At 42.4% G+C, this 15,932-nt stretch overlaps 1 protein-coding gene across 2 annotated transcripts; it reads right to left on the bottom strand.

The window, feature by feature from the left end:
* Positions 1-2,425: 2,425 nt before the first annotated feature.
* Positions 2,426-11,556, bottom strand: glipr2l (GLI pathogenesis-related 2, like). Of its 2 annotated transcripts, XM_080767125.1 has the most exons (5): positions 11,293-11,556; positions 9,106-9,214; positions 7,363-7,466; positions 5,984-6,061; positions 2,426-4,929 (listed from the first exon to the last, which is right to left on the bottom strand). In XM_080767125.1, exons 1-5 carry the CDS (start codon positions 11,303-11,305, stop codon positions 4,760-4,762), a joined length of 474 nt encoding a protein of 157 aa, XP_080623251.1. In that variant the 5' UTR covers positions 11,306-11,556; the 3' UTR covers positions 2,426-4,759. The 2 variants fall into 2 exon arrangements, with proteins under 2 accessions (XP_080623251.1, XP_080623252.1); XM_080767126.1 differs by lacking the exon at positions 5,984-6,061.
* Positions 11,557-15,932: the final 4,376 nt, after the last annotated feature.

The following is a 15,932-nucleotide window of genomic DNA, read 5'->3' as shown; positions in this document are numbered from 1 at the left end:
GTGATGGTTGCCCATGTTTTTTTTTATTACTTTTTAATTTTCGTTTTTATTTTTTATTGGAACATGTGCATCAGCAGCCTGAGAAAGCCCAGAAATAAATTATTAAACAATACATGTTAAAAATAAATGGAAAAAGTAATTGAAACCTCACGTATTAGGAGGGCAGTATCAGTGACGAGAAAAAAGGACGATTGTTTTCAATGAATCTAACATGGTTAAAATTGAGGTTGAAGTTATGGGTTTGTATAGGAAGGGGGCAGAGCAGCTAAAATTAATATCAAATATGTAAATACTGAATCAAGCCACTTAAAAACTGTCCGGGGTGTCAATACCATAGTAATCGAGTAGGCTACTGTATTGTAAATCTACAAACATGGCACTGGCATGCAAAGTAGTATTTAATCACCCTTTACAGTACAGCCTCTCTTTGAAGGAGTGAATGAAATGCTTATTTTGCTATACTGTACTCACTGATGCTTGATACATAATACATTATGTTCAGACTCCCTCGCAACAGCAGCCAATCAGGGATGGAGATGGGGGGACACAGGATGATGCTGTCAATTACACCTTCTTATACTTTGGGAATGAGGAAAAGTGAGACTCAATTAAAATTTCCATTTATCAAATCCAGCACTCAGCATCCGAGAAGGCATTTCTCCGGGGCTAAAAGCAAAAGCTGGCGAGGATGGTCTTTATGCTAAGGTGGCCCAGCCACATGAAAAGGTCAGCGATCCTTAAAGGACCACTTCACCACGTTTCAACCTATCTTCATATAATAGGTCCTCACTAATAATCATGAAAAAATGGCGCAACTGTTTTCTACTCGGTCTGTGTCTCATAGGAGGGCTGTGGGCAGTTCAGAAACTTGACCAGTGAAAACTTGAATACAATTCTATTTTAAGTTAACCAATCTGTATCAGTGTTGATTTTGACAACACCTTTTTATTTAGTTTTAGTCATATAGTATTTTGTAATATTAGTAATATTTTTGTGAAATGTTTTAATTTTAGTCGTTTTAGTTGACTAAATCTATCTTGAGTAAGAGGCTTATTTTGTAGGCTAATTAGTGTGGTTACTTCAGCAACGGCACTCACATAATTATTCTCTTTCCACCCACATTTTGGACCTCTTCACCTCTAAGCTTTAACACATTTATAATAATCCTCTTGGCTCAGGAATGAGTCGGTGTATAAAGCATTCAATTTGTTGCGCATTAAGCCTAATTGATTCTCTGTTGTATGACGGGTGCCGCTGCACAGTAGTGAGCTTGTAGATTGGTATTTTTGACACGGGAAGTATAAATCATGCTTAAGAGGGGATCGTGCAAACCTTGAAAACCCATGCCCAGCACGTTTGACATAGACATTTGGCACATAGATGCTTATCTCCTCACAAGAAACTAAGAAGCCATGAGCTTCCGCCACTTTCAGTATTGCAAAATACACTGAAACAGCAGCTTCCATACTCTACTATGGTAGACGTAGATACTGTAAATGGATAGGTGCATTGTAAAGTTGCCATTCATACATTAGATTTATTTTGTCTAATTCAACATGTCTGTACAACAATGGTTTTCAAAGTGCGATCCGCATGTAACCCCATGGGGTCCTTGAGGGTCTCAAACAATACTTTATCAAAACAATATCTCCACTGCAGTATCAATCTGTTTCTGATTATTTACAATTATTACATTTAGACAATTTAATGTAATTCTAAACAAAGCATCTTTTCATATGAGGATCAATAGGACATGTTGTATGGCAGTCAACATGTTAACATCTGTTATGTTGCGCCATGTGTCAAACTCATACATGACTATATCTTACGGCTGTTTGTCTAAAGAAAGAAAGAAAAAAGTTCGGAAACTTCACAAATATTCAGTTGTGCATCATTCCGACGGTGCATGTACAATGCGCAGCAATGAATAACTCACACATGATCTTACCTTTAACTGATCACTCTTAGGATGAGAAGAAAGGGCTGGAAAACTATGAGAACATCAGAGGAGCATCATGTCCTCCAAAGAACCCCAGGCAGGGAAACTCTGACACGGAGACCAGTGAAGAAGACGTAGAGCTCAACTATTCAGAGGTTAGGGTTAGATTCAAGTCAAAGCGGGAAAATCAGAGAGCCGGCCGTCATCGCAACATAGGCTACGGCAGCCCAGATGACGATTACAAGACACAGTTCCCTGAAGCAAACATCTGATAAGTGAAATGTTGAGTAGAAGAAGATGAGAATGTATTTTACAGTTCAACTTTTTTAAAGATGATTTGAGGCAATGATTTATTGAAGTGAAATTTCTTAAAGCATGTTATGATTTTTAACACTGTCTGTGTGGCTTCCTTGCACGCATCAGTACCCCCAAAACCCCTTTACAGTATATAACCAGCTTTCACGATTGCAGCTTTTTTCCCCCCGACCAATATCATAGAGCTATCTGCTTTCATTACATTGATGGAACAATAACAAAACTGTCAACAGATACTACACCTCTACCTACAGTAGATTACATCTTTTACCATCTATCACCATTTTGAATATAAAATATTCTTTCCTGTTCTATTGCAGATTGTTATACGATTGATTCTATATATTGTATGGTTCTTTCAAGATGCCCATATACTGTACACTACAGTATGTACAGTGTTAATTGTAAGTGAATTATTGTAGAATTATTTCTTATATGTTGTTTAACTTTGCCCTTATATGTTCTGACAGCCTTACATGCATGATGACCTGTTTGAACCCAAATTGTACTGGTTGATTGGTTACCTTAATAAAAACTTAAAATTTACGATTTAAACTTTTTAAGTGATAATCTCTTTGATTTGAATGCTTTATTTAGAGAAACATTTAATAGGCCTACTAAATGATTTATGCAAAGTCAGTTGACAATTAGTGACAACTAGAACACAATAATGCAATGAAATGAACAGCTGATATAAAAGTACACAATTAAAAGTCAATACACCACGCCATCACACAAAACAACCAAAACAGACAATACCAGTAGGCCTAGGTGTGCACTCGGTGGAGAACAATCTCTATCAGGGCACGGGGGTGCTGAGGGTGCTGCAGCACAGGTGGGGGGGGGGGGGAGAAAAACATATATGTTGTTTTTGTAAAAATAAATGTTTATATTTAAAAAATATATAGAGCACAACAAAAATGTATTTAACTTTGGGGAAAAAATAGGTGTTTTTTTTAGTAATACAGGTATCTGTGGTTTAGGACCTACCTTTGGGTAGTAGGAATCTTTGTAACTGGTACTGCGTGACACAGGAACCTGTTAATGGTTGCACCTCGGTTTACATTTGAGCTGGAGAGCGCGTTGCAAACTCATTTAATAAACTATTGCCTGGTTGGATATATTCATGGGGAAAGGGAAGGCACTTTCTCCCTAATATAGGTAAGACATATTATTTATTGCTGCTGCTGCTGCTTTTTATTTTTTTATTTTTTTACGGAGGGAGAGACAGTAGGCTGACATGAAATGGGGAGAGAGATGGGGGGATGACATGCAGTAAAGGCCGTCGGGATCGGGAGTCGAACCCGCAGAACACTGCCAGACTGGATTACCAGCCAAAGGTGCCTGGACCACTGATCCACGGCCCAGGCTTTGCCGCTGCTGCTTCTGCCGCTGTGCAGAAATGGGGTGATGAAATGTGTGCTTGTCGTGTGTCATTGACCGTCTGGCCTGTGTGATTTGCATACAGGGTCTTAAATTTCAAATTAAAGTACCGTAACTGTAAAATCCAACACAGACTGTTGGTGAAATAGAACACCGTCTTTGTAGTATGTGTGTACATGCTGCACTACGTGCTAAATAACTTGCTATAAATACCTTAATCCCTTAATGTCCCTGATCAGGACACAGGCCTCCTCCAAATTAATAGTGGACAGGAAATGTATATAGACTTGGCTAAAGGTGACAGTACTGGCTCAGGAGGCGTTGGCGTATATGGAATGCTTTTATCAGTATACAGTCAAAACTAAATGTATTTAAAACAGGGAAGAAAATATTAGCAAATTCAAATTAGGAAATTAGGAATACCTTTCATTCTATATTAATGGCTCTGAAGTCTGAACTCTATTCCTCAGGACCCAGACAGCTAGTTTTCTATTCAACAAATTCTCTAATTATTAATTGACCGAGCCTCAGGTGTAGAGAGTTCTGGATCGGTTCTGGCTCCACAGGTGTGCATTTGAAAACAACCAGTCTATTGTCCTATTGAGAATTCCCCCCCAACGCTTTAAATTACAGTGATTCAAAGCAAAAGTCCAAAATCCAGTCCGCTGGATGGTGGTAGTGGCACAGTGGAGAGGGGAAAGGAACCGTCCTGGTGGTGGACTCTGTCTCTCAGCCCCGTGACTAACCATAACTCCAGAGACACAGTCTGCCCGGTAACATGGTCAGTAGTTGCAGTAACTGAATCAGTTCTCAGTGGGGCAGGGTCTTAAAGCCAGTTCAGATGAAAGATTTGCGATGAGACGAATCTCCCAAGACAACATCTGCCAACAGACTTCTGAGATGGGTTAGTTCACACTGCCATGGCTGACATTATTCTCTGCAATGTTCTTAAACTGTATCATCTCATCAGAGTTTTTTTTTTTACGGAATGCTATTTTGTACAGAGAAAGGATACTGAGGCGGTGTGGCGCTGCAACAAGTACCTCCAGTTGGAACCAAACAGCGTGACGACTAGTTGCACATTTTTTATCTGAACTGGCAGGAGAGTATTTCCTTCCGTCTTTAGGAGCTTGGTGCAGTAACTGGGAGCACATTGCTCTCAAAGTGTCCTTGGTTGGTGATGTTGCCCGCGGGGAAGTACCTGGCCACCACAAAGGAAGAGCCATCTGATGCCACGGCCTTTCCCACACCCAGCTTCTTAGTGCTCTTCCAAACCATTGCCGTGAAATGACCTAGAGAGAGAAAGGGGGGGGGTGGGGGAGAGAGAGAGAGAGAGAGAGAGAGAGATTAAGAATTTTCCATTCTGGAATGAAAATAATCATTACATTCTTTCATCTCTACAGTAACTGATGAGACATGGGAGGGTGGGGTCCGAGGGAGCGAGGGGGAAGGTGGAGGGGGAGAGAGAAAGGCAGATGGAAAGTGGAAAGATGATGACAGAAAATATGGAGAGATGAGACTGACGGAAAGACACAGCAGAGCAGAGGATAGAAAGTGAAGAGTAAGACACACACACACACACACACACACACACACACACACACACACACACACACACACACACACACACACACACACACACACACACACACACACGGTACATGATCTCCTCTAAACATTTACAGTCACCATGCTCTTCCATCGCTTCTCTTTCCTCTATCTCTCTCTCTCTCTTCTCCTACGTCTCAGTGTTACATTAATCCTTAGTTCATTCCTCTCTCATGAGTCAGATTTTGGAACCAGTCCAAGTGTGATTCACTGGAATGAGGAGAATCACATGGAATTCACCAGATTGTTCCCCGGCTGTGACAATGCAATGCCTTTATATGATCTGCCACTGCATAATGTGGCGTTTCAGCTGCTGTGGACACTGGGTTAGAGAAGACAAGAGCATTCTGTACAATACCTGTATTGTAACCCATGCTCATACTGCTCACATTTGGTCTGAATCTATATTCCTTACACATTACTACTTTTTTAACCTTTGCACTTGTGCTGTATGTAGGACACACTTTTATCCCCGGGCCTGCTAGCCCAGCCCTGGTTGTAACTCAGTAACTCTGACACACATGCATACACAAATACGATAGATTGGTGTTGATTCACAGACTGATTGTATGCTGTTAAAAAACGGGACCATACAGAATAATAACAGAACAGGGAACGGAAAACAATGTGATCAATATTTAAGATCAATCGACACAGATAGCTAGAGTTAGGTAGATAGGCACATAAACAGAGCAGGTATCTGCATGACTGTGCATTCTTGAACATGTAGAAGCTCACCAGTGCCAGAGGAGAATCCAGGGCGGTTGAAGTTGTACTGCTTTACCTCGTCGTACCAGCGGTCTGCCACATCCTTTCCTGCGCACACACGCGCACGCATGAAAGCATGCACGCACGCACACACACCAATTAAAAGCAAAGTTGTAAGCATGTTTGTATTTGAAACCCTTTGGAAGCTTACAATCTGCACTTTCATAATGTGTTTACAATGTGTCATAACATAAAAACAACCTTACTTGGCTCATTACAAAATCAGCAAAGTATGTTCATTTAGAACGTGCTACGCTTACAAATAAATTGGACAAAAACAAAACACGTTCAATCTGCCCTTCCTATCCTAGACCAGTGTCCTGAATTTAGTCTTACGGCCGAGCTAAACACTGAGCTAAACACTAAGCTACACCGATCTAAACACCGAGCTAAACGCACGCTGAAAATCCTGGTGTAGCTCAGCCGTGCACCATGAAGCTAACATGCATGGAATTAAAGGTTCTCTATTAACACTATGATATTGTTACAAGTACAACATGTCGTGACAACTTTTTGGCATCCTGATGCACTGGTTAAGAAACAATGATGCAATCACTTATGCAGGACAGGTACGTGCAACACACCACCCTGCGTGTATGGCATGTCTTTATGAATAAACACACATAGACAAGTACCCTTTGTATGATCCAATGCTACTTTACATTGTGTGTTGTGAGGTGTAAAAGCCATCTTTGTTGTGTGTAAATTAACACTTGGGACTTTCCTGTGAATCTACCGTACAGTGTAAGAGACAAGTTATAAATCACATGGACCCACACACTGTTGTGCAGTGAGTTATTAGACTGTGAGCTCCACACCATAGACCACCAGTGGTTCCCAAACGTCTTAGCTCATCTCCCACCAGAGAAATGTCTCTTAACTAGAGAAAATAGCAGATCTACAAGCTCACAACGCGTGAAAAAGTGAGATTTTCTTGTTTTTAAATCTGGCCCATCCTGACCCACTGTTTGGGAAACACTGCCATAAATTGTCAACTTTCAAGCACAGAGTCACAGTCTGTGATGTGAGCTCGTAGTAGGCTCGTAGTAAGACAGTATAGGCTTTACTAGAGCGGAGACGTTGTTGTTGTCAGCCTAAATATTAATTGCATGGTCTTGATGAGTAACCTACTGGTGATTATGGGTTGATGGCATTCAAAGTGGGGGGCCTGTCTTGTCTGTCTGTATGGCCAGTCTGCAGTATGTGTGTGATACACATGACCTATTTAGTACCATTGTGAGAGATTATGCCATCTGAACATGCAGTGAAGTGTATGTTCACACCAGATATTCCATTCCACTCATTAAGTGATACTGTATGTATGCGGGTGCGTGCATGTGTGTGTGTACCTGGTTGGTCGTAAGAGGCCCAGGCCAGATTCTCTCCACAACTGCCCCTGCTAGACTCCACGCTGTGTTTCAGGATGCGTGTACTGGCCAGACTCTCTGCATACCTACATGCGCAGATCACGCCACGCGCCCCACACACACACACACACACACACACACACACACACACACACACACACACACACACACACACGCACGCACGCACACACACGATCAACGCCAGGAGTTAAAAATAGCAGATCGACAAGCTCTTAGTATGGGTCACAACGTGACACGTAGTAAGCTTGTAAATCGACTATTTTCAGCATGCGACAGCATTGTAAATGGTAAATGGTGCATTTATATATATATATCCAAGGCGCTTTACATTTACAGTGCATTACATTCACACACATTCCAATTGCCATCCAAGGCGTAAGAAGAAATGGCACCCTTTTCACATTGGCCTATTATCGCGCCACCAGGAGGCCACAATTTTACCTGCCCTGGAGGAGACCTGTGCCCTGCGGGGCACTTCATCTAGTTTGAGGCTTTAAAGATCTTTAAATAAATACTTTATAATTATTTCCTGGGCCTGTCGTCGTCATGAAAGGGGTCGGGACTGCACGTTCTATATCTTCTATCTTCTATAGTAGAGCACATTTGGATCTACTGTAGCTCACAAATAAAATACCCCGAACTCATGCATTAGAATTGATAGGGAGGAATCCTGAGCCTTTGTAACCTCTGCTCAACAGAGGCAGGCAGAAACAGCTATCCACGTCTTTGTAATTATGTCTTACTTACACGCTTGAGTACAGTCACGCTCTTTAGGGTCCGTGAAAGATGTGTTTCTAATGGCAAAGCTCATTTTAAAATTAGATTTGAAATCACTAGTGTTTGTTGTGTATTATTATAGTTATTAGCAGCGTTATATGCTCAGATAGTTTAATCACTTAAAAACAGGATTAGGATATGAAAGACTGTACCTGATATTTTGAATGATTGATTGATTAAACAATCAATCACTTCTTTGAAGGTTCAATTGAAATTCTGTCTCCTCGACACAACATAACGCAGTGCACCGTAAAATCCTCAGTATTCATTTAATGTTCAATGGACCTTTTCAGGTCTATTTGTACACACTAAAGAGTTACATTAACATTGTGCACTGAGGATTTCACTGTGTATGTGCATGTTCTCGTAAACAGTGGCCTGGTTTATCAGGTGTGGATTAACTTAGTTTCTCTTCCAGAACAGCCAGTGTAAACACTTTACTGTAAACAGTCGTGTTCCCCATTCACAAAACAGCTCTGCTCGCTGTCAACATCTCTGTGTCTCTGGACTCACTCACGCGGGTGAATGGCATTCTGAGCCAATGAGCTCAGGGAGTTTGTTTGGCAACGTTTGTTAGTATATGAGGTGTGAAACACAGTCTATCAATTAATCAAGTTCAGAGTGAAATGATATTATGATAATGACTCCTTAATTGGCAGCACCAGACACATTTAACGTGTAATGTTTATGACAGGACAGATGAGCCCACTTGTGTGTTTAGCAGTTAATGCATTAGGCGGCGTAAGCTTTTAAACTATGACTGTTGTCCTGAGCGATTGGACACTCAACATTATGTGAAATGATTGTTAACTGAGCTGTTAATTTTCCTGTGTGTGTGTGTGTGTGTGTGTGTGTGTGTGTGTGTGTGTGTGTGTGTGTGTGTGTGTGTGTGTGTGTGTGTGTGTGTGTGTGTGTGTGTGTGCCCACCGTGCAGCCTCTCTGCTCAGCTTGCGGCTCATTTTGAGCGGAGGAGCCTGATGATTCTTCCTGTAGTCATTATGAACGTGCAACAACTCATCAGAGAACTGCTTTGATGCTGAGAGATAGAGAGAGAGAGGTCCATTAACCATCCAAGATTACACCAAATGAGTAAAACATCTGTTGGAATTCTTGCATGCAGCAATTGTGCAAGAGAAAATAGTAAATACTTAATAGTTCACAGAGAGAGCACCAACATTCAGGACAGACAGACAGCAATCAATCTGGCACATCCAAAATTATATTATATCAAATATGGGAACGAAACCTCACAAAGTCAATCAGGATTCTATTTGACCCTAAACAGGGTCAAGTAGGGTGGTGGGGGGAGAAAAAGAAAAACAGAACGGTGATTCTCAACCTCTGGTCAGGGACCTATGGTGGGCTGTGAGGATATTACAAGTGGGCCCCAAAATAATTGCCATAAAGTAAAATGTTTTGATGTCATAGAATACAAATTTGATTTCATTTTGGTACTATATTAGTTTCATTGATCCAAGCCGGAACAAAATTGATTGATTGATCGTTTAAAATTCATGCTCTGAAAATGCACGCGGCCCACTCAAGAGGTTAAGTGGTCAGATGGGTGGGCTGCAAAGTGCAAACGCTATTGAAATGTCTAAGTGGACCCTGATCCAGAGAGAGTTGAGAACCACTGACTGACATAGACAATGTACAGGCAGAATGGACACAGCATCATGCTGAGATGGCTACCATACCACGCTGTGTTGACTTTGTAATCAGGGAGAGGTTGAGACAGAATCTCACTTCTTAATGTAAGGTGAAACATTATCATCTATCCTGAGTTTATCTATTCCCCTCTGATCCTCAATAACTATATGTTGACTGTTGTCATATACAAGCTGTACGGTTAATTTGTCTGAATCATTACTTACATGTGTAAAAATAGCTCCCCCATGCTCTTATTCTTTCCATGAGTCGGATGCGTTCCCAAATGTAAGAGAAATTAGATCAAATCAAATCCAAACTAGTTAAGCGTTTTAAGAAAGAGATAAGAGAGAGAGAGAGAGAGAGAGAGAGAGACCACAGTGACAGAGTTAGAGAGATACTGTATGATGGAGCGAAAAACAGATAATGATGCGTCTCCAGAATCCACCCACCCCCCCCCCCCCCCCCCTCCCCCACACAGTCTGTGCCACCAATACACAGGCATGCATACAACCAAGAAGCACACGCACACTATACAACAACAAACTGGTGCCTATCACTCACAGGTCTATTCATATGTCTCATGGCGACCCACACTTACAATAGACCGATTGTGACACACACACACACACACACACACACACACACACACACACACACACACACACAATCTACTGTCTGCATGCAGTGGCTCTCACACTTTCTAATTTCAAGGACTTCTGTAACCAAATTGGGCGTAAGAGTCCATTTGGTTCCATTTGTATTTTGTACACTCTGGGAGTTACAGACCTGTACGGGTCCATTTGGAACCCCACTCAAGAGACCGGAGGGTCCCTGGATCCAGATTCCCACTGATCTACTCATTCTACTGTATGGGCCAATAGGAATGATACATTGAACTGTCCTTAGATGTGCTACAAAACTAACAGGATTGTGACTGCAGGGAGCTGTCAATCAAACAGTCTGTGAACGCCCACACGGCCCTATGGGTGTAATCATCCATCATGGCTGTAACTATCTTATACTTCTGCTCCCTGCACTGCCGTCTCCCGAGTCCCTTTCAAAGATCAACTACTGTTTGCGATGAATGGGAAAATGCTGTTTATCTGCAAACTTTCTTTAAGATTGTCTAGTGTGAGTCAGTCGATCCTTATAGCAGTTGATGAGCCCTTCACACAGAGTGAGAGGAACGTACGGTGACTGAGTCATAATGAATGACAAGACTGTCACAAGAAACAACAGGGAAGGAATTTACATGAACCCTAGGCAACGTTAAATATACACACAGTATCCCTTCCTCAATACAGGCAAAACGAGCTGATCGAGTTCACAAAGGCACGCATGCGCGCGCGCGCGCGCGCACACACACACACACACACACACACACACAGTTTCTGGGGTCAAAGTTCTTGCTGAGGCCAAATGAATGCAATCAGAGTTAGTCGTGGCAGAACAGTTTCCACTTACCTGACTTTCCCATGCTGCTGTCTCAGCTCGCTCGCTCGCGCGCTCTCTCTCTCTCTCTCTCTCTCTCTCTCTCTCGTCCTTTCTCTGTTATTCTGTCCCTCTAATGGCTGAGCCTGACGCTGTGGAACAGCTGCTGATGGTAATAATCTCCTCCTCAGCGTTTAGCACGCTGCCCCAACCTTCCCATTTAGCCCAACTATGCTGCTAAGTGCTAACCCTCTCTTTCACTTCACTCTTCCTGTGTTTTCCTGTTCTCTCTTGTATTGTTCCTCCACCCCGTTTACCCCCAACACACACACACACACACACACACCGTAACTGTCTATCTTTGTGGAGCAGATGAGAGTACACACCCTTTGCTCACTCAGTCAACGTCTACGACTTGACTACACATTCTTGTAACTGAAAGGGGGAGCCCCAAGCAGCATCTGGTTCTGATGACATCATCTCTGTTAGACATGTCCTTATATGGGCCTGATAATCCCTGATACTGTGTGATTTGGTGGCTAGGCAACAGTTGCACAGTAATGCTTAGTCACTTTAGTTGGGATGATGGCCAATCTGTGCTTGTAACACATGGAACCACTTAAGTCCCATATATAAGGGTCCCCCAGGGCCTAAACTGACTACACTTGGTGAAAATAGAGGATCTACAAGGCCAGAACGTGTCACAATGCCAAAAGCTTGTAGATCTAGTATTTTGACTTTATGTTCACCTATTCACACTTTATGTTCACCTATACAAACCAGAATACAATAAGGAGACGTCTGTCTGTCTGTCTGTTTGTCAAGATACTGACTTGATAGCACTTTTGTTTAAAGTGGAACATTTTGTATAGTCTAGTCTTTTTTTATTGGCATAAAATATTGTCTATATACTTCATGAATCCACTTGCTGACCGGCTGTCAGTATTGAGTAGTAATGGGAGATTAATCGGCAAACACATCGGTATCGGCCAATTCTAGTTGTTTTTAGATTAATCGGCATCAGTTCGATTAATCAATTAGACCGATCTGTCTTTACAGATACAAAGTAACAGCTTGAACAGATCTACAAGCAAATATCAAATAAAAAGGTATTTAAATTAAATCTGACTTGCGTAAGCCTGCAGTGCAGATACCCTGTTACATGGACTTTTCAGAATGGACAAAACTTATTTTCTTAATACAGAATGAGATAAAATATTGACATCGGTAATATCGGTTATCGGCCATAACGGCAATTAATTATATCGATATCGGCCAAACAAGGAGTGTTTTTTGTGCCAAACTAATGCTAACTAACTTGGAATGGATTCAGAATCATGAAAACCCCCTAGTGTGACATGTTTCATGCTACTTAAAGCATGAGGAAAGTTTGACATTTTTGCCTTAATGGTAGGGTCAAAAGAAACCCCTATAAAAATAATTGCTCAATACTGACAGCCGGTCAGTAAGTGATTCATGAATGTATGTATAGGCCTATAGACAATATTTTAGGCCAATAAAAAAGACTATCTACCAAATTTCCCGCTCCACAACCCTGACTGGCGGACTATGATGGAATGTGACGCCCTATCACATCAGGCCCTAGTGTCACATGGAATGTGACGCCCTAACACATCAGGCCCCAGTGTCACAGAGCATGTCAGGCCCTGTTTTATATAGTAAGCATAACAGGCACGTACCCAAATCTGTTACCAAAATAAAAATGATATACAGTAGGCCTATAGATATATATATATATTTTTTTTTACAAAAATATCTTTTGACCTCTCAAAATATTATGTCTTGTGACATGCAGCAGAAAAGAGATTTTGTTTTCATCCATGTGTCTCTATGATGTGCAACATACCCATATGATATGTGCTATCCTGCTGCAACTGCAATCTTTTACATCACCAGTTCACAAGTAGAGTAATGAAGTAAAACATGAAAAAGGTGTGTCTGTAACTTAAGGCGTGATTTCTTTCTGGAAGTAGGAAGCCAAAACTAAGTAGGAAATCATATGACCTGCAGTTTACTTGTCACCCACAAGATGGTGCTGTTAGCATGCAACAAATGATGAGGCCAGAGGGCCCAGCTGGCGTTTTCAGGAAGTGGTTGGTTGGTACTATCGGTCATGCTAAACGCAGCCAGTGACATCTTGGTTTAGTAATATGAGTGGACATGATGGGATTCATGTGAAAAGTCAAGCCACTTGATTTCTCATTAGGCGGATGAGGGCCGTCGTAATGGATCCTCTTATCCCCTGCTCAGTGATGGAGCCGCTTCACCGGAAGGAGACATTTTACACACTGGTGTCCAGACTCCAGAGACAGCTTGATACTGTACCATCTTAATTCATACTGAGAGGGCTGTGTGTGTGTGTTTTGATTGTGAATGTGAACGTAATGTCTGCGTGTGTGTGTGTGTGTGTGTGTGTGTGTGTGTTACAGTCTGTGTCTGTATTTATGTGATGGCGCGCTGCACCGATCATACCCTCTTGTAGCCTAACTGGCAACTGCACCTGACCTCAGTGACCTGTGTGTGTGTGTGTGTGTGTGTGTGTGTGTGTGTGTGTGTGTGTGTGTGTGTGTGTGTGTGTGTGTGTGTGTGTGTGTGTGTGTGTGCGTGTGCGTGCGTGCATGTGCGTGCGTGCGTAGTACTTTATGCAATTTGTGTTCAGTGCGTATGTGGAACACGTAGGCTGGCCTGCACAGAGATTGAATGAGTGGTATATCTGGAATGTAGGATTTGTGTGTGTGTGTGTGTGTGTGTGTGTGTGTGTGTGTGTGTGTGTGTGTGTGTGTGTGTGTGTGTGTGTGTGTGTGCGTGCGTGCGTGCGTACTGTGTATGTGTGCAGTGAATGGAGCAGTGTCATGATTTATGGAGAGAGCCCCTTTTAGAGGAACAGTAGTGACATTGATCCATGCAGATATTACCTCATTTATCTCTGCACATTGGCTATATCTGCCTTACTTATGGCTTGGCTCCTTGCCCTGTCAGCTGCGACAGCCCTGCTGTCTCCCTCCTCCTCCCTCTCTCTCTCTCTCTCTCTCTCTCTCTCTCTCTCTCTCTCTTCTCCCCCCCCCCCCTCTCTCTCTCTCTCCCCCCCCCCTCTCTCCTCTCTCCCCCTCTCTCTCGCACACAGACGCACACACACACACACACACACACACACACACACACACACACACACACACACACACACACACACACACTTCCACTCTCCATCTGCAATTTCCATTTTTTGTCACCTGAATCCCCCAGATGAAAATCCTCCCAAAAAGATCTATTATATCAGTGAAAAAAGCACTTCAGTTCATTCCTTCCAAACTGAATTAATTCACCTTATATACACCCCCCCACACTCGCGCACACACGCTCACACACACACACACACACACACACACACACACACACACACACACACGCTCATATCGCATTTCCTTCAAATTGTGTGGATTTATGGTGTCAGGAATGTGAAATAACTCAAATGGGGACCATAAAGTGCACTTACTTGCTAATAATTCCTCTTTAGGGGCACCCGTGAGAGAGGGTGAGGACTTTTTAATAACTAATACACCATCCTCATTAAACGAAGTCTGTGGAGCAGAGACAGAACAGAAGAGAAGATAAGACAGTGCTGAGTTGACTGATCTGCGCTACAACAGGGCGAAAAGAGCGAAATGAGGTGGTTGCGCCTCATTTTTGTTTCTTTTTTGTTTTAAACACATACACGATCATCCGAGGACTACTTCACTCCAAGCTCTCAGCTCAATGTGCCTGTCTGTGGATTACCAGCTGTTTTCATTGACAGCAAGCAGCAAGTGAGGCACGTTGCCATGTGCGCCTATTATAAGCGTTTTTATGTAGGCCTATGGTTGTTTGTAAATATTGGTATAGTTGCGGGTTGGTTTGTGTTGGGCAATTGTTTCTAACATGTAATGTAGTTGCTCATTGTTGTCGTCCGCTTGTTTGTCTCACAAAATCTGCAGTGAGGACGGGGAAACTTACGTTCTCCACCCGATCAACCAGCACTGGCGTACCACAGGGCTGCGTCCTCTCCCCACTGCTCTTCTCCTTTTACACCAATGACTCCGGTTAAACTCCTGACGTTTTGCAGGTGACACAATCGTCATTGGTCTTGTATGAGATGGTAACAATGCATACAGAGGTGAGATATCTTCAGCTGCGAGTCTGTCCTCTCCCAAGTTATAGAGGGGACATTACAATTTACAATTTAGGCATTTAGCAGACGCTCTTAATCCAGAGCGACTTACATTTAAGCAAGAACAAAAGCATGGGAATACATCACATAAAGACATTTATCATGAAACATGCGTAGCTAAGAAAGTAACAGTGGAATATCTATAATGAAACTATACATATAAGCTATACATCTATACTACTATGCTACACATATGTACTATGATGTGCTATGACTACTAGAATTGCTATCTAAGGGGGTGGGGTAAGTGCTATGGGCCATGATGGAGTCTGAAAAGGTGGGTTTTCAGACTACGGCGGAAGATTGGGAGTGATGCTGCAGTTCTGACTGCAATGGGAAGTGCATTCCACAGTTTTGGAGCCAGAAGGGAGAAGAGTTTGGGACGTGTGGAGCGTTGTCCCGGCGTTTTTAGTGAGGGTACTTCCAGCTTCCCTGCGTTGGCTGATCT

This window comes from Protomyctophum bolini (assembly GCF_963924005.1).
Source record: "Protomyctophum bolini genome assembly, chromosome: 7".
Taxonomy (NCBI): Eukaryota; Metazoa; Chordata; class Actinopteri; order Myctophiformes; family Myctophidae; genus Protomyctophum; species Protomyctophum bolini.
The sequence above is the reverse complement of the archived record's forward strand: the minus strand, read 5'-3'. Positions and strand labels throughout refer to the sequence as shown.